The 18,184-nt window shown below is 52.7% G+C and overlaps 8 protein-coding genes across 8 annotated transcripts, besides 3 other annotated features; 3 read left to right on the forward strand and 5 right to left on the reverse strand.

Moving 5' to 3' along the window:
• Positions 1–656: 656 nt before the first annotated feature.
• Positions 657–2,149, forward strand: PODANS_6_1765 (uncharacterized protein; the record flags this gene model as incomplete). Its single annotated transcript, XM_001910293.1, has 2 exons — positions 657–1,089; positions 1,143–2,149. The coding sequence occupies 2 exons, from the start codon at positions 657–659 to the stop codon at positions 2,147–2,149; spliced, it is 1,440 nt and encodes a 479-aa protein (XP_001910328.1).
• Positions 1,878–1,897: a sequence feature (primer 684 ka).
• Positions 1,899–1,974: an STS (microsatellite 684k).
• Positions 2,145–2,164: a sequence feature (primer 684ks).
• Positions 2,165–2,537: 373 nt separating this feature from the next.
• Positions 2,538–3,651, reverse strand: PODANS_6_1760 (uncharacterized protein; the record flags this gene model as incomplete). Its single annotated transcript, XM_001910294.1, has 2 exons — positions 2,538–3,574; positions 3,642–3,651. The coding sequence occupies 2 exons, from the start codon at positions 3,649–3,651 to the stop codon at positions 2,538–2,540; spliced, it is 1,047 nt and encodes a 348-aa protein (XP_001910329.1).
• Positions 3,652–4,097: 446 nt separating this feature from the next.
• Positions 4,098–5,258, forward strand: PODANS_6_1750 (uncharacterized protein; the record flags this gene model as incomplete). Its single annotated transcript, XM_001910295.1, has 3 exons — positions 4,098–4,161; positions 4,219–4,547; positions 4,605–5,258. 3 exons carry the CDS (start codon positions 4,098–4,100, stop codon positions 5,256–5,258), a joined length of 1,047 nt encoding a protein of 348 aa, XP_001910330.1.
• Positions 5,259–5,280: 22 nt separating this feature from the next.
• PODANS_6_1740 (uncharacterized protein) lies at positions 5,281–6,036 on the reverse strand (the record flags this gene model as incomplete). The annotated part of the gene is made up of 1 exon (XM_001910296.1): positions 5,281–6,036. One exon carries the CDS (start codon positions 6,034–6,036, stop codon positions 5,281–5,283), a length of 756 nt encoding a protein of 251 aa, XP_001910331.1.
• Positions 6,037–6,499: 463 nt separating this feature from the next.
• On the reverse strand, positions 6,500–6,966 carry PODANS_6_1730 (uncharacterized protein; the record flags this gene model as incomplete). The annotated part of the gene is made up of 3 exons (XM_001910297.1): positions 6,500–6,672; positions 6,739–6,866; positions 6,926–6,966. 3 exons carry the CDS (start codon positions 6,964–6,966, stop codon positions 6,500–6,502), a joined length of 342 nt encoding a protein of 113 aa, XP_001910332.1.
• A 1,456-nt stretch (positions 6,967–8,422) lies between these two features.
• Positions 8,423–10,139, reverse strand: PODANS_6_1720 (uncharacterized protein; the record flags this gene model as incomplete). The annotated part of the gene is made up of 3 exons (XM_001910298.1): positions 8,423–9,189; positions 9,244–9,782; positions 9,835–10,139. The coding sequence occupies 3 exons, from the start codon at positions 10,137–10,139 to the stop codon at positions 8,423–8,425; spliced, it is 1,611 nt and encodes a 536-aa protein (XP_001910333.1).
• Positions 10,140–12,880: 2,741 nt separating this feature from the next.
• On the reverse strand, positions 12,881–14,253 carry PODANS_6_1710 (uncharacterized protein; the record flags this gene model as incomplete). The annotated part of the gene is made up of 2 exons (XM_001910299.1): positions 12,881–13,518; positions 13,581–14,253. The coding sequence occupies 2 exons, from the start codon at positions 14,251–14,253 to the stop codon at positions 12,881–12,883; spliced, it is 1,311 nt and encodes a 436-aa protein (XP_001910334.1).
• A 1,018-nt stretch (positions 14,254–15,271) lies between these two features.
• PODANS_6_1700 (uncharacterized protein) lies at positions 15,272–17,449 on the forward strand (the record flags this gene model as incomplete). Its single annotated transcript, XM_001910300.1, has 1 exon — positions 15,272–17,449. The coding sequence occupies one exon, from the start codon at positions 15,272–15,274 to the stop codon at positions 17,447–17,449; it is 2,178 nt and encodes a 725-aa protein (XP_001910335.1).
• Between the last annotated feature and the right edge of the window lie 735 nt (positions 17,450–18,184).

Below are 18,184 nucleotides of genomic sequence, written 5' to 3' on the forward strand. Positions count from 1 at the left end.
AGGGGGGGGATTTTGAGGAGATGAGGGAAACGGTGGAGTTTGATTTGGGTTGGCGGAATAAGTTGCAGTTTGGGGGGAGGTTGCCGGAGAATATGCAGGATTTTTGGTGGATGGGGACGGCGGGGTGGTTTGATAATGTGCCGGTTGTGAAGGCTATTGTGCCGGCCAAGGAGGAGGAGGCTGGTGATCTGAGTAGTGATCATGCGGATGGGGCTAAGGTGGTGTCGTTGGTGAGTGGTGGGTGGAAGGGGGTCAAAGGGGAGTAACCTTGGGATGAGTTTTTTGGCTTTTGTTCGAAGTTTCTTTCAATGATAGATAATCTAGTTGTCTCTTTACCACCAATAACGTTATGACCAATGTGCATTAAGTGTACAGGTTTATGTGCGGTGTCCTGGACCGTCTTGCTCCTTCCTTGATACTACCGCTCCTTCCTCGATACATCAGCCAGCCGCTCCGGAAGGTGCATCTGAACACATACCTTCCAACAGAGAATATACCGGAAAGACTTTTCCGTTTAATGCAACACATGACTTGATCCCATCCTCAGTTTTCTGTTCGACATCGAGACCTTGACTCGACAGTTCCTCTGGCTGTACTGGTGTCGCGGTGAGCCCCTGACCCCATGCACCTGGCTCTCAACCACGGCAGTCTTCACGATGGCCACCGAAGAAGGCGCGGAGACATACAAAATTCAGGTGACACCCCTTCAGCCAAGGTCTTCCAATCTTCGTACATATTCACGCAAGAAGTCAATCAGCAAGCTGCCGTCACTCAAGCCATCCCAGAAACAGTATCCTGTCAAGCCACCGCAACAAACTCAGCTAAATCTTCGAGTGACGAAGACACCGAGTAACGTTTCGAAGGCGGCTGAGCCAAGACCCTCGAATCGCATCGAGGTTGTCATTCCGGATACAGAGAGTGCTAGTTTCGATCCTCATGACTACGATGACGCCTATGTTGGTGAGGAAGAGGATGAAGTCGTGGATGACGACGTGGGCGGCAATGAAGTCGCGGAGAACTATGAAGTGGTATATGCAAGCGAAGGTGATGGTGAGAATCTGAACACAACAAGAAGAGAGTGTACGTGTGGTATTCCTGACAGGAACATGTAAGCCTGCTAACGTCCAAAATAGCCAACACAGTCTTCCTCCCGCCCGGCGCAGGGGAAGACGTGTATAATATACCAGATGACTTACCAGAAGACTTGCCGCCTGTCGTACCCAATAACAGTGATCGCCAGAAGAAGTCCAACGGCAGTGAACGCCAGAAGGACCCGGTCCAGGTTGTAATGCCATCAACAACACCACACTTCACGCAACAGATGAGACGCGGCCGACCGCCCGGCAATGGTCCTCGACGCCCTCACCTAATCTTCAACAAGCTCCCTTCGAGAAACCGCTTCAAAAAGCTCCCGCAGAAATCCGGACGACAGACCTCGGCTCTCCGCTCCAACCCAGGCGACGGCTTCTCAGACGATGAAATCAAACGCTCTGGCCTCGTACTCCGTCGCAGTGCGAAGCAAAACACATCAATCACACGCGTGGCTGACACTGATATCCCCCGCAGACCACCACTTCCCAGGCTCAAGCAGGACAAGAGAAGGGCAGACTCGGAGGACAGTGTTTTCGAGATCAGACCAAGAAAGAGGACAAAATGCAACCAAGAGCAGCCAGACTCAATCGCCAATCGGTCAACTCAATGGAGATCAACTCCTCGGCTTGCAGTCCCAACACAGATCCTCATTCCACCTCTCCGCCAGCCCAGTAATCCCAAGGCCAGGGTTATCGTCCATCCACCCACAAGTGATGAGGATGAGGAATCAGAGTACAGCCCAGACGACAGAGTCATTATCCCCCAAAGCAGAGACTTCATTACCTCATCAGACTTGCGAACCACTGAGGACGAGGAGGAGGAGGACGAGGAGGAGGAGGAGGATGACGAGGAGGAGGTGGAGGACGAGGAGGAGGAGGAGGGCAGTGGTTATGCAACATACATCTCCGAGACTTTCACCGGAGGCCAACGATCGAGCTCAGTACCTGTCGAGCCCACAGTACAGAGTGACAGTGCAGGCAACGGGGTGGATGCCGGGGTGCAGATTACTCAGGGGCTGGAAGAACGGAGAGGGTTGAAGAGGAGTAAGACGCAGTAGAGAGGGACAAGGGCACAATGACTGGCCATGTAAAGGATTGACAATATTTTGGAACGTAGGGGGAAGACTGTAGGAAAGGAAGGACGGAAAGAAGGAGGGGGATGTATTCAACATGCTTGACAATCTTTGCTGCACATAGCTTCTCAGCGGTTGGCTTGAACATCATCCTGCATATTTAGGCCATTAATCAGACAGTGACCTTGCTCTTCTTGGCTATTTTTATTTGTTACATTGTCATCATCAATATGTACTCTTGCCAGCACCAAAAAAACCACCAGAAAAAAACACGAATTCTTGATTCCCATTCCCAAACGCCTGGAACATTAAAAAGCAAGAGATATCTTCCCTCTCGTCATCTTGGACTCCTAGTAGACCACAAACGGGCTCCTTATTTGGTCCCCTTTCCCTTAGCCTCCGTCTCCCCCAGCTCCCTCACAAACACCCTTGTCCTCCCCTGCCCGGTATAATCCTCCATCCCCGTCTCAAACCCAGGGCAAACCCCAATAGCGAGGTACTTCCCATCCCCACTGAACCCCAAGCTCGCCACCGCCTCGGGGAACTTTTGATACTGCCTCATCCTCCTCTTGGCCTCGGCATCCCAAAGCGCGACCGTCCCATCACCACCACCAGAGGCAAAAGTGCCGTATACCGGGTGGAAAGCGAGGGCGTTGACAGGATAAACAATATCCCCACCACCTTCTTCTTCCGGGGCGGCCTGCCGGTGGCACTTGAACGCGTATTTCCTCGCCTGCGATTCGAGCGTGTCCTCGAACCACTCCACCGCCACCCTCCCCTCAATCGAGGAAGTAGCATACCCAGCATCATTGGGCATGCACGCCACCGCGCGCGTCAAAAACTTGAGCGACGACTCCCTCGTCTGCCATGGGGCGGGAGGACTGGTGGCAGCCGCCAAGGTGGGCAAATCATAAATATGCACCAACCTCGCCGTCATAGCCACCACCAACTTCGTCGGGGACGATGACAAGGCGTGAGGTTTCCCGGGAAGGGGGATGACCAACGGGTCCGACCCCGGGTCGGAAAGCTTGTGGACGTGGAGGGTGTTGTCCCAGCTAGCGGAGACGAGGAGGTTGTGCGCGGAAGAGTAAACTACGCAGCGGACAGGCTCGGAGTGTTTCGACAGGACGGTCTGCTCGCCAGAGGTGAGGTCGATCTTCTTGACTTGTCGGTCCATGCCTGCGGTGTAGGCTTCATTGTTGGAGGCATCGCCGAAGCAGACGTCTAGGACGGGGGCGCGGTGCTCGTATTTGTTGAGAAGATTGGCGTTGTCGCCTTCGCCTTCGGTGAGTTGGTAGAGGTAGACGTGCTTGTCCCAGGAGGAGACGAGGAGGCGGTGGGAGGAGTCGGGGGAGAAGACGAGGGAGGAGACGGCGTCGGTGGGGGGTTGGGGGAGTTCGAATTGTGTTGCTGTTTTATCACCCTATTAATATATACACGTATCATCGATGATGTATAAAGATGCGCGGATACATACAAGGAGCCATTTTGTCCTGGTTTCTCCGTTGTGTGGTGGGAAAGCTGAATCCTGTTGAACAATCAATCACCGTTTGGGAACTCTCTCGCAGATGGGAACTGTTGCGAAAGAGCTCCAATGCGACAACCAATCTCTGGGGCAATGGCAGTAAACAAGCCTTGGCATATTCTGCCGTCCCACACCGCTATTATTTTCCAGACGACCCGTCCCCTGTGGCCCCACTTGCCGCCCCTAGGTTGCGGTCAGCGTCATCGTCTCCCGCTAATCTTTTGGCGGGGCAGATGCAAGCACCGAGAAGCTGTCAAATGTCAACCAACTACTGAACCGAACCATCCAGAACACATCACTCTCACGCGACGCGATTAACATTGAGGCTCACAACACCACACTTGCTTTCAAACCCTTTCGACGAAACACACACCTTTCTTACAACTCTCCCACAACGCACAACACACAATGCCCTTCGGACAACTCGTCCTCGGCAGCCCAGGTGCAGGCAAAAGCACCTACTGCGATGGCAGTACGTTCCCTCCCCTCCTTCTACCCCCTTTCCCATACTAACCTTCCCCTGCCCCAGTGCACCAGTTCATGTCCGCTATAGGGCGCCAATGCTCCGTCATCAACCTCGACCCAGCCAACGACCAAGCCTCCTACCCCTGCGCCCTCGACATCCGCGACCTCGTCACCCTCGAAGAGATCATGTCCGACGACCGGCTCGGCCCCAACGGCGGCGTCCTCTACGCCCTCGAAGAGCTCGAAAACAACTTTGAGTGGCTAGAAAACGGGCTAAAAGAACTCGGCGACGACTACGTCTTGTTTGACTGCCCGGGGCAGGTCGAGCTGTATACGCATCACGCTTCCTTGCGCAACATCTTTTACAGATTGCAAAAGAGGTTAAATTACAGAGTATGGCACAACATCTTTGCTGGCTAATTCTGCTGTATGCTGACTGGTTGTCTACAGCTAGTAGCAGTCCATCTATCCGACTGCTTCTGCCTAACCCAACCATCTCTCTACATCTCCACCGTCCTCCTCTCCCTCCGCGCCATGCTCCAAATGGACCTCCCCCACATCAACGTCCTCACCAAAATCGACAAGATTTCCTCCTACGACCCCTTACCCTTCAACCTCGACTTTTACACCGAAGTCCAAGACCTCTCCTACCTCATGCCCATCCTCGACGCTGAAGCACCAGCCATTCGTAGCGACAAATTCGGTGCCTTGAACAACGCCGTCGCAAACCTCGTCGAGCAGTTTGGGCTAGTAAATTTCGAGGTGCTGGCGGTAGAAAACAAGAAGAGCATGATGCACCTCTTGAGGGTTATCGACAGGGCGGGAGGGTATGTGTTTGGTAGCGCCGAAGGAGCTAATGACACCGTTTGGCAAGTCGCGGTGCGAAATGATTCTTCATTGCTGGATAGTATCGATGTCCAAGACCGGTGGATAGATAACAAGGCCGAGTATGACGAGCGGGAGAGGCTAGAGGAGGAGGAGCAAGAAAAGATCAGGGAGGCCCAGGCCCAGGCCCAGATGGATGCTGCTGGTCCGGTGCCTGGGTTGCCCCAGCTAGGTCCGGGCGATGGCTCGGGGATCAAGGTAGTTCGTAAAAAGAAGTAAACCCTTGCTTTGAAACTAAAACTCAATCCTCAACCATATCATCCTCAGAAGCGGAGTCAACATCTTGACCTCCAAGAATGGGAAGAGTGCGCTGCTGGTTATTATTGTCCCCGCGCAGCAAAGCACCTAGAGAATCGGAGGAGCTTTTGCCTTTGAGCTCCTCCTTGGCGGCGAGAACGAGCAGTCTGGCGCGGCGAATGGTCTCCTTTTCGACCTTGCGCATGGTGCCGCTCACGCGGACGACGCGGTAGATGCAGGGGCGGCCGTTCTTCATGGGACAAGACTGCATGAATGACAGGGCGGCCCAGACGAGGCGGTAGTGGTCGCGGGAGACGCGGAGGATGAAGGTTGAGGTGGCGGGGGAGAAGTATTTGACCTGGAGGTTGTGGTTTACCTTTCCTGCGCCGCAGTCGCCGAACAAAGAGGTGACTTCGTTGCGGACGTCCTTCAGTAGGGTTTGGGGTTTGAGGTCTGAGTTGGTGGGCTGGTTGTAGAGGAGGAGGTCGGAGACGGGGACGGGTACGGGTACGGGTACGGGTGTGCTGGTGGAGGGTGGGAGGTCGGTGTAGAGGATGTTGACTAGGAGGTAGCGGTCTTTGAGGCGGACCATGATGAGGTCTTGAAAATCTAATGAAGGGTTGGTGTGAGGTTTGTTGTGAGGGAAAGTTGATGTTGACTGATGTGTGAGGAGAAGGGTGAGAAATGCTTGGCTTATCGATAAAACGTTGTGATGGGCGAGCCTAAGTTTAAAGTAAAAGTGGGGCGCTGTTAAATGCATCCCTGAAGAGCGCAGAGCCTCTTCATCACAACAACACAACACACCATCTCGAACACATTAGCAGAAAACCATCCATTAACCAGGGTCATATTCCCAACCTGCCATCTTCCTGAAACCCACGCTATAGCTGCCCACCGCCTTTTGGTTATGGCAGTCCCTATCATACAGCCTTCATTTGAACCCAAACCCAAAACTCATCCATCATCATCAAACCCGGCTCAATCAATCATTCATTCAGTCCCAAGTCCCTGAGTTTGTAATCCTGAGTCTCCAATGAAATAAACCCCCCGCCCCTTCCATTGGTCATCCCTCATGAGTGTCCCCCATTCCGATCCTTGACATGTAAGAAAGGTTGCCCTTGCTTGTATATTGCTCCCACAGAGACCAACTATCCCATTCGCCTTCTGTGCTGAAAACAGGTACTCAGCCAGCCAATTCTGCCGGTGCGCTTCGGTAAACAGGCTTAAACCTGCTCAGCACCCCACCCAGCATCAGCCTCGCGCATATTGGCAGGGGGCTCGATCGAGGGGATGAACTCCAAAGCGACGTAAGCAGCACCAGCCAGACCAATAAGCGAGCCCATGATGATCCTGAGAGTGCCGTCGTGGAGAAGGATGGTGCCGATGAAGATGTAGACTAGAAAAAAGTTATCATGTCAGCTGGAACCCCAACCATTAGCAGCCCGGCATAAAATATACTTACAAACACCACGACCAATGAACGAGAACAAGAAAGATCCGTAGCGCGAGACCTGAGGAGGGATCTGGAACTCGAGGAGAGCGGTGGCCAGACCAAAGAGGATCACGTAGACGCCGATAATCGACGACTGGCTGTTATTCCGTTGGTAACGATCCTATATTAAGTATTGGGTATATCACCAACAACTTACAAGCCAACGGGGAAAAACTGGGAGATACCGCCAGCGACCATAAGACCACCCACCACCAAGTTCACAATGCGGCTGTGGGAGGGAATAGTTAGCATATGTTTTGTTCTTTCATCATCCCAAGATATAACACGGCCAGCGATGTCCAAGCTCCATCACGTCGACCCTTGCAAATCCCGACGACTGATGCTGTTTCGGCAGTGCATCGCAACCCAGTATCCACACACTTCGTCCTTAATCGCTAACACAACGCAGGGTCTCGAGGCTCGGTCAGGCGTTCTCGATGCGGCGTCGTCATTGATCCAATACCATCACCGACGTCCAACCCTTCTCGTGCATCGCGCCAATCCATTTGATAGCGCACGATGGGTAGTCGCATTCCGCTATTCCTACCGTCGTCATTGCCTTCCCCCCTCATTTGATCCAACCTCCTCCCCTCTACAGCGCCGCGCAACAACAACCTCGATCCGATATAACGAAAAGCAAAACCTACAAGATGTTTGAGAAATCCATCGTATCTTTCCAATCGAGTCTTTGTAACTCTGTCCGTGTCTCGCTTCCGTGTCTCGAAGTTCGTCGGTCGGTGGGAATCGGAATGGGAATGTCTTGTCGTTTTTGCTAATTGCGCGGCGTTGTTTGGGTGATAGTTACGTGTTCCTTTCTTTTGACGTCGTGCAAAAATGAAAAAAGATTCTAGAAAGAAAAAAAGGAGCTGCCTTAGGGAAGCTTGCGAAACACAAACTTGGTCAGGGAAACCGACAGGGGGAGCTCTTCCGAACAACCAAGAGAGCTGGAAACGGAACCCCAAATGACGCGGCGCGGCGCAACGTGGTGCGGAGGGCTTCCGTGTATTAGGTAAGACTCCTCCGAACCCCGGGTCCAACTCAACAACCGAAGAAAACTCAAACATCAGGAGGACCTAGGGGAATTGATTGCAAAAAGATGGAGGTGGTTTACTTGAAGTATATAAAGGTTTGAAGACAATGTCATCACCACTGTATTTTTGAAGAATGCAGACCCAAGATACCTAGGTTGTCAGTTCCAATAGTTACACTTCCCAAAGAGGTTAAGCCTCAAGTATGATACCATCCGAACGCGGTTTCATGATCCCCCTCCCCTCGCCCACCATATCAACATAGATTAAATATTTCCCAGGAACCGGGTTGGTGGTATCATTCCTATCGATTGCAACTCTGCAAAAGTATGGCTCAGATGGTTCAAATGAGAGTGAAAAAGTGATTGTAATACTGTTGAAGATTGATCAATTGGAATTGCCGTGTCCTCTAGTAAAGGAACCCAAAGCACCCAAAGCACCTATATACCAGCTTTCTCTACCACCCGAAACGCCAAAGGCCGGTCGCTATCCCGTGCTGTCTGTTTAAACTCCAAACCCGTGCGAGCCCAGTGTTGCTTTTCTCGCCCCATGCACTCCACAGAGAACCCCAGGCCCAATGCACCAACCCAAAGCCCATGACAAGATTATTATCCAGCAGATGGTGATTACCCATCCAACTCAGCCAACTCCCTCTCCTTCTGCTTCAACATCTCCCTCATCCTCTCCGCCTCCAAAGCCAACACAGCCCTCCTCTCCGCCTTCTTCTGCTCCGCATCGCTCGCTCCCATCAAACTCCCCGGACTAGGCAGCCTATCCTGCCTTGCCCCCCCTTCCTCCCCCTCCCCCCTCCCCATCATCGTCGGGTTCAAAATACTCTTGATCGAACTTAACCTCTTCGTCTGCTCCCCACTCTCCCCCTCCGGATCCGTTGCCGAAAACGACCTCTTCCTCGACGGTGACAAGAAACTCGCCGGTGACAACGACGTCTGCCGATCCCCACCCATATTCATCAACATAATCGGCGCCAACCTGTTCTCATTGTTGAGCGATTCCGGCTTCGACTGCGATTGCTGACTGGGCTGGGAGGAGTGGTACTGTGCCAAGTCGCTAGATGGTAACGGGGAGGTTTGCCTATTTTGCATGAGGACATCCTCCGGGACTAGTTTCAACGAGGATTCCTGCTGTTGCGATTGTGATTGCTGCTGTTGCTGTTGCTTATTGCCAAAGCCCAGATTGACAGACCCGTCGGCGTTCATCGTGCCACGCTCTTTTGGCGCCTCTGGTGATGGCGACTGCGAGTAGGGGCGGTCGAGGGTGGCACTCTCCATTTCTGGGCTGCCACCGGCGGCGGGGATGACTCTTTTCCTACGCTTGATGACGGATTTCTTCATTGTGACTGGGCGGTGGACGCCATGGAGTTTGTAGTAGAGACCTTTCAGAGGGTCAGCATTGGTGTATTCAAACATCGTCAGCGCTCAACACCTACCACAAGCATTGCAAATCGTATGCCCAGCCTCATCCCTCCGCCAAAGAGGAGTGATCGTAGTCCCGCAATTCTGGCACGCAATCACAACAGTCGTGTTCTGACTCTGGATATGAAGCGCGCCGATATCAATGGGAGTTGGCCCGTCGCCGTCGCTCGGAGTCGACGCTTTCGTCGCAGCTGCTCCACCGCTACCACATCTCAAGACGCCGCTCTTTGACAGCCTGTTGTTGTACGCCGGGCAACCACCGCACCCTTCAGCACCGCCAGTGCCATTGCATTTTCCACCACCAGGACAGGTGCCACTCGAAACTTGATCCGCGTTGACATATGTCGCTGCCGGGCTAGGAGCGAGCGCAACCTGAGCTTTCGGAGAGAGCTTGGCCGAAGGCTGACGAGTGCTAGGGATAACGTTTGGGGGACGCTTCAGATTAACCGGTCGGTGCGTGTTTCGAGCCTTGAGATACAATCCACACGCATTGCAAATCGTGGCCCCCTGTGGTGATCTTCTCCAAAGAGGGGTTTGTGTTGTGCCGCAGTTACTACAAAATTGTCAGACAAAGTCCTGGCCGAGCAACGTGGAGTTTTCCTCACCTGCAAACCTGGCCGGCATGACCTTGAGTAGAGCTAGCAACACTCTGACTTGAAGGACTGTGGGCAATCGACTGAGGACTCGGCGGGTTGGGAGTAAAAGCAGTCGCCCGAGATAATAGTGGCGAGTCTTGAGGTCGCGATGTTTCATCTGGTTGCCCATTTGACTCCATTTTTGAACGGTCCGAATTACTCGCAGCTGCTTTGGAAGTGACAGGTCTTGTTGGCAGGGCAGTTCGTCGAGGAGCTTGCGCCGTTTCTGTCGGTGGCGGAGATTGTGGAACCGGAGACGCTTCTGACAACGCCATCATCGTAAGTCACAGGCGAAGGGATACGCTCTGTTATAATACGGCAAGGTGAAGAGTTCGGTGTTGGGAGCGAAAATATGCCCCAACATATGACGGAAATGGCCGTGGGCTAGTGTCGAGCCGTCCAGCGAGCGAGGCTGAAATCTCAACCTAATCGAACGAAAGATCGGTCTTTTGTCTATATAGAAAACGAGCGGTGCTAGCAGCCAGTCTAAGGGGAGTGAGATTGCCCTGTTTGACTGATTGATAAGAGCTGCTGCTGTCGTGGATGGGACAAGGCCAGCACGCCACTATGGATTCGAATCCGAAGGAACCGTTGGAGGGGCGACTTATTGCTGGAGCAGGTGATAATGGTGGAGAGTGACACCACTGGGCGATTGGGTAATTGGTCTGGTGTGGTGGGATGATGTTGTCTACCAAGGTCGACAAGATGGGAGAGAGAAGATGGTGAGCAGGTTCGGAGCAAAGAGTATTTTGTTAGATGAAGGGGCATGGGGGGGGGGGGATAGGGGGAGCCCCCAAGTGCAAATGATCAACTGCGTGGGATGCCTACTCCACCGCTCCACCAAGGCCGTGGTTATCTGATCTAGGCCGAGCGAAGAAGGGTCCGGGGATCTGATACCGATCTGTCTTCTAGGCCTGGACTATTGATTTTCTGGACCCGAAAGACCCAAGGATGCTACGCCGTATTCAACTGACGGGGGACGGGATGGGGACAAGACAGGACTACAGGACCTCACAAATCCGTCCCGGGCTCGTCTTGGTGATCTCTGGAGATGTGGTGATGGACAGCTCGGATTTGCAGCGGTTTGGGCAGCTAAAATCTAGAGAGGCAAACCTCCGTGGTTGGGGCTGTTCCCGAGAGAAAAGGAAGGACCGGCTGGGTTTCGAAGCCCGTCCCGGAAGATTGGGTCCACTTGGAAGCGCGTCTAGCGAATCAGGGGGCTGTCAATGTCAGCAGACAAGGTCTTAGTGGTCTTGACCGGGGTGTCCTGGGACTTCCCAGCAGCGTCCGTCATTACGTAGGCAGCGCGGGCTGCGAGCGTGAATCCTGCATTATGTATTAGAAAGCGGTGAGAGAAAACGGTGGGCCCCAATGCAACATTCTTGCTACGATATGTTCTTGATATGCAGCAAGAACTGATTTTTTTTTTCATCTCAGCGAAAAGCTTGCGCCTCTGTGCGACCAAGGGTGTCGCGGTCGGCTGCCCATCTCCGCCGCATCAGGAGGTTGGCCTTGGCGCTGCCGTGATCTGCGCATTGCCAGGACACCCAAAACTCCACCTCCGAATCAGATTGGCTCCTCGTCGACAAGATTGCAGCGACACCATACCCGATATGCCGTGTGACCTGACAAGGACCCGGACCGCCTTGTGCACTCCCTCTTTGTAACAAAGTGGACATATCTCGCGATCATGTGGACATAACGATATCATATAGTTAGTGCGCGGGGGAAGAGAGAGAAAGATACGGAGTCGCTTGTTGTTGGGCAGAACGGCTGCTACAACCGAATGATGCGATTTGATTATCAGATCATCAAGACAACGGCGGCGAGCGATTGCTATCCGAATCTTCGATAACCAACTTCGGCTTCCCCAGACGAAACTGGGCCCGAAGGTGCCAAATCCGGTTTGGCCTGCTGGCGCCGTCTTCCCATTCGCCCCGTTTTCGGCGCGACTGGTTGCCTTAGCATTGCCTTGGTATCTCGGCCTCGTCGGCTGATCATCCTATTTGACAACCCAGATGCCGCCAAGCATTTTTATCAATTCCATCAACGAAAGTTGCCCCCAACATCACTATCACCCAAGATTATGATGTTCGAATCAGCTTACAAGCCACAGCACAAGAAGCGGGTCCGAGGTTTACTTTTTTGCGTGGTTTTTTTCATCAATGGCTTCATGTGTTTTTTTTTTCCCTCAATGTCGTTTCGGTTGAATAAAATACTCCTCAACTCCGCTCCTCATCCGGACCTTTGAGAGAGAAAAACACAGCCCCCCAAAAATTCTAGAACAGGGCTCCGCTGTCGTCTGCCGGCTCTTCGTTACAGCCAACTCCACCGAAGAGAGGTCCGAATCCGGGGTACAGGATAATCAAGATCCATTTGATTGGTCTCGTCCTACAAGAAAAGATCTTAGCGGCATGGTGGAATACCATGTCGATCCACTGCGGCATCGGAATTGCAAATCCAAACCACCAGATATCGGCGCTGCAAATCTGGCATATTCTCTTACACCCTCTTCTGCAAAGCCCCCGTCTCTAAGTGGTAGATATTTCCCGGAGATGTAGATTCCGTGAATCCACACAATCGGTAATTTTCTCAATGGGCTAGATGTTTAGCCCGTTGAGCAGAACTAGCAACATCCTAGCAAAGCACAACCACATGTTTGGTGTAGTAGAGCTTCGAATGACGGCAACTCTTTAGAGAACAAGTGTTTGCCTCGGTTATGACAGTGAAATTAAAAACAAATTAATTACCCAGTCCTGCTAACACATGGCTGATGATACAATGATGAATATCAACTCCTCCCAGGGTATATATATACTACACAACAAGATCAAAGATGCGAAGACAAAGGCAACAAATCAGAAGAAAAAAAACATGAGAAAAGAAAAGAAAAATCATCAGCAATAACCTCATGAACGCTATGTCCCTTCCATGACCATGAACTCATCATCAAGTCATAATAACCCCCCCCCCCACCCCCCCAAATCCAGTATTCGCAATCAACCACCAAAGCAGTCTACAAGTCTGGATCATCAGACTCGGATAGCTCCGCCATCACTCCCTCGACATTCAGCAGATCAATCATCGCTTCCCTCGCCAAGTGAACAGGAATCGCAATGGACAGCGCATTCCAAAGCCACTGCCCCCGATCATTCATCGGGACCTGATGCAGAATGACAATCGGGTTCTTTGACGACGACGGATCAAAGCTGCTCAGCATGACCATGTGCTGAATGACAGAAAACTGGTAAAGCGTCGGTGGCTTGGAGACAAATCTGTTGCCCCTCGCAAGAACCTCGCGCCATCGTTTCCCCAGAGCTCTCAACCTCCTCTCGATGCTGCGAGACATGGCATCTTCAATCTCTCTGTCGTAGCTGCTCCCCTCTTCGTCGCTATCATAGGCAAAAGAATCGTGATCAACCCCCATAGAGTTGTCTCGAGAAATGGGCATGTTGAGTAGCCGCGCAGTGTAGTCGTGCACCAGAACAATTGAGAGTTCCTTGCGGGGAGTCATGCTGGCATCCTGCATCGACCATTTAATGTAACTCTTGATAGCCTTGACAATAAGACCGGACGCCTTGTCCTGGAGGCCGAGCTCCTCGTAGTCGGTGACGTGCTGGGAGAGGTAAAAGAGGTTCTCGAGTGCCTTGCCAGCTGTATTTCATGTTAGGCACTGTTATTATGGCAACCAAAAGGAGGTAGGGTATGTTACTTACCTGCGTGAATGCCCTTGTAGGCATGAATCACCACACGCTTCTCGCAATCCGAAGGAGTGAAAACATCGTCAAGATGAGGCTGATTGATGCCCCACATCTTGAAGCAGATTTTCCAGTTGGATGGAATCATGGGATGCAACCCACGCAGATAGATGAGCTTGTGGACCTTCTTTTGATCTTCGTTCCAGTCATCGTAGCCTTCCAACCGACTGACGCCTTCCTCATAATCGCCAATGATCTGAGAAATGGTGCCATAGTCATCCCAGTCGCTGTTTGTGTCGTAGCCATCTTCATGGATCTCCAGAGGCTCATCCTCCTGGATCATAGCCAGTCTGGAGGTTGGGCTGTATTGACCAAAGGATGGTTGTCGGTGCTTGGGGTAACCACCGCGTAGATGGTGACGAGACTCGGGGGTTCGTGGGTCAGAACTGGGTGGTGTAGAACCTTCCGAGTCGGTCATATCGACATCGCCATCGTCGTCTCGTTCAATGCTTTGCTTGATATCCTCCTCAATGCACTCTTGAAGACGGGAGTCTTCCTCATATCTGTCGCCATATTCGGATGTGGGTGGTGGGCTCAGGGGCAGAGGTGGGGAGGACTTGACTGACTCAACCCACGACCCCACGCTTGCCATGAGCTTTGGCAGCGATGAGAGCGCACCGGAGGGCCCCATCGCGACCACTGCGACTTTTCGAGGCCGAAATATCTCGGAATAGTGTCAAATGATTGAGATATCAAAGGGCCTGTCGTGTATTTCCTCGAATTCCGTGATGGAGGGAAGGTTCTGAAATGGTGGCGGGCACAATTGACGATGGTTTTGGTGGCTTGAGTTTGTGTTGGTTGCGACTTGTAAAGCTTGAATTCTTTCTGGAAGCTCGACAATCAATGTCTTTGTGGAAAGCGCGGGAGAGAATGGAGGAGAAGTGGGCTGCAAATGGGGAGCAACGTGGGAACAACAGATCAAGTGAATGGCCTTTTCCGTCCCAAAAGTGAGGCTGCTCCCATAACGAGCGGGAAACAATGGACAATGTGATGGTTTGTGTCTAGGTGTGCAAGGCAACTTCCGGAAGCAGATGAGTAGCAGCCACCTTCCCAATTGCAAGAACCGAGCTTCAGTTGGGCCCCTCCGGAACGTTATATCGGTAAACCGAATTCCTCCGGCGGATGACCAAGATGATTTTCATCTCAGCTGCATTCGGCGGCTCATGTGTGCAAATCATGTAGCCCGTCGTGGCCCAACGCCAGAAGTGACTGACAGGCTGGCGCAAGGCCATGTGGAAGCACGAATTGGGATTCAATTCTTCAAGGGAACAGGCAATTGTGCCCCTGATTCGTACCTGTCTTGCCTCAGTAAGCCATCACTTACATCATCACACTTCCCCAACGACATAAGGCAGCCAGCGAAAAGGATGCCCAATCTGCTAATAAACAGCAGCTGGCCGAGTGGCTCAGAGGATTGAATTTAGAGAGGCCAACGTGGGGGTTGAAGTTGCGGTTCAAGGTAAGGACGGGACATCTGGTGCAGGTGGTTGAACTCCAGCAGTAGTCCACCATTCATACTGGCAGTTTGTCTTGAAACACACTCTCTCATATACATGGTCATGGAGGCAAACATGAGTTGACGTTGGAAACACATGTCGAACAGCGGATAGCTCCATCAATTGTATAAGTCAAGGTGGGGGTACCTGGCAATGACCAGGTGCAGGGGTGAACAGCTTCCCAAATTCCCACCTTCCAAGCCAAATGCCGACCCTCAGAAGTGGCCCGTGCGCCCCTTCCACTTCACGCTAGCAATCCCTGTTCCTGTTTTCGCGTCGGGCGACTTTTTGATGCTCTGCAACTTTTTGTCTGGAAGTACCGAACGGTATGCGAATACATGCAACACTCGACTAGTTGCCAACGCCCATCCAACCCCAACAATGGCGACCGAATTCGAGAAAATGACCGTTACGCAGCTGCGGGCAGAGCTGAAGCGCCGCAAGCTTGCCACTACCGGTCTGAAGGCTGCGCTTGTTGCCCGTTTGGTGGACGATGAGGAAGGGCAAACTGCAGCGGCCGACCAAACAGCACAGGACGAAAGCCCCGCCGACGAGCCGGAACCTGTTCAAGATGCGAATCCAGAAGCGGGGTCAGAGAAACACGATGATGTCGCTATGGACGATGCGCCGGTAGCAGCTCCAGAGAAAGCCACTTCGCCAGCTCCCGCCTCGCCTTCCCCGGCTGTCAAAAACGAAGAGACTGTCACCACTCAACCTGATTCTGCCATCGAGCCTGAAATTACAACCCTACAAGACTCTAACCCTCCCCCCGAAGAACCTGCCGAGGTCGAGCCCGTCACTATTACCGAGATTGTTCAAGATACAGTTAGCCGAAAACGTCGGTCTAGAAGCCCTCCCCCGTCTGGTGAGGAATCATCTAGCAAGCGAGCTCGACAAGACGACTGGGAAGAGAAGGCCGAGTTGGAGGAGTCGAGGAAGGAGCCAGCCTCACCGGCCGACAAGCACCTCGGCGAAATTACTCCCTTCGAAGTTGTGCCCCCGAGGAGCCCCGAAACTCGACTTCATGACGAGTCACCGCCTCACAAACGTCACGAGCGAGCTTGGGGTCAAAGGCTGGAGGGCAACCAACCCAGATACCAAGAGCAAAATATGGATATCGACGAGCCTATGGACGAATTTGGTCGAGTTGAGCGGTCTAGGCACCCTGCCACGTCTGCGCTCTACGTCAAGAATTTTATGAGACCCTTGAGGGAGGCATCAGTGCGCGAGTATTTTGTCCACCTTGCCGCTTTCCCAGGCGCGCCCGTCGATGACAGCTGCATTATCGACTTCCACGTAGATCAAATGCGTACTCACGCTCTTGTTAAGTTCGACAGCGTTTCGGCAGCCTCGCGGGTCCGCACAGCGTTACATGGGAAGGTCTGGCCAAATGAGAGCACCAGGAAGGAACTTTGGGTTGATTTCATTCCCTCCGAGAAAGTCGCAGAGTGGATTGACCTCGAGCGCCAGCATGGTCGTCAGACACGCTGGGAAGTCATCTTCGAGGACGACCCAGACACCCAGGAAGTCGTCGTGGCCTCTCTGGTGCAGTGTGATGGGGCCAGTTCAGGAAACAACAACTCGGGCAACAGACCTGCCCGGCAACCACTTCCGCCCCCGGTTGTTCCCACCGGACCCGGACGGAGATTTGCTGAACTTCAAGGCCAAGGATTCCCTGCTGGTCCCCGCGTCCGCGGCAGAGGTCAAGCTAAGCACGACCTCGAGAACTTTGAAAAAACGAAGAGAACTTCTACAGGCCCGCCGCTGTACTACCAGCCCGTGTCGGAAGAGTTGGCCCAGCGACGTCTCGACAATATGCAGTCCTACTACACCAAGGACCGCTACCGCGACATGGGCCGCGAGGACGAAATCAACCGGTACACTTTTGAGAGCGGAAGCCAGTTTGTGGATCGTGGAAAGGAGGTCTTTGTAGGTATTCGGCACCCTATTCGCGAAGCCAGGAAGCGTCGCGAGCGTAACGAGCTCCGACGTGGGCGTGGGCGTCGCACACCTTCTCCTCCTCCTTTCAGGCGCCAAGATGATAGGGCGTATCGGGTGCGTGATGACCGTGCTGGTGGTGGTAATTGGAGTCGGGATCGGTTTGAGGCCTTGGATAGGGAGGATGATCGGATTGGTGATGATGATGCCGGCCCCAAGATTCAGCCGGATCGCCGCCTTAGCATGGAGAGAACGGATAGAAACGATGACCGCCGCTGGGAGAGGGGGGATGATGTGCCCAGGTCGAGATTTGATGGTGCACCGTTGCCGACGTATACTGGGCCGCCGAGGAACCACCGTCGCCGGGGTGGTGGTGGTCGGAACAGGCGCTAAATATTTTGAGGAAAGGATAGGGGGGGGGGCATCTGATCTGCACACACTGGCAGAGGTGTTTGATCTATCAAGCCGTTTTTGTCTTTGTCGTTGTTTGGCAGGACGGCGTTGTAAGACTACATATAGGTGTTGAAGATGGGGCGGCACTGCACTGACGATGGCGAAAATGGAATATAGAGACGAGCGATGTCGAGAGAGCTAGCAGCAGCGGTGATTTGGTCATCGAGGGCAGATTATCACGCGCCCGGATCTGCAACGCCAGGATCAAGGTGGGACATTTTTTCTCTGAGCTTTTGCCCTTTCTATAAAGAAGCTACCTACTTGCTGGGGCTCAAAGAGGAGCACAGTATATAACTCGAGAGCTGAAACAAAAAATGAGTTGGTACATTGAGGAAAAGATGGATAAATACTAGCCGTATTCTTCATTAGCTGAGCGGAGGAGATGATGGGATGGGGAGATGAAAAAAGACATGGGGAGGAGAAGCTACCAAAAAGCATTGCAGTGTGTGCAGATTAGATACCCGTGTAAACAGACAGATACGTGTAGTCAATATACAAAATGAAAAGTTTTGTAGATATTGTTCCCCGAGATGATGTGGTGTGATGATTCTAGTTCGGCATAATAACGCCTTTTGATCATCACCGATGATCCCAACCAGTCACCAGCAACGCCTCATTATGATAACAATACTTGATATTCCGTACAACCCTATAGCACTATGTATTCACATACAC

Source organism: Podospora anserina, chromosome 6, assembly GCF_000226545.1.
Source record: "Podospora anserina S mat+ genomic DNA chromosome 6, supercontig 2".
Taxonomy (NCBI): domain Eukaryota; kingdom Fungi; phylum Ascomycota; class Sordariomycetes; order Sordariales; family Podosporaceae; genus Podospora; species Podospora anserina.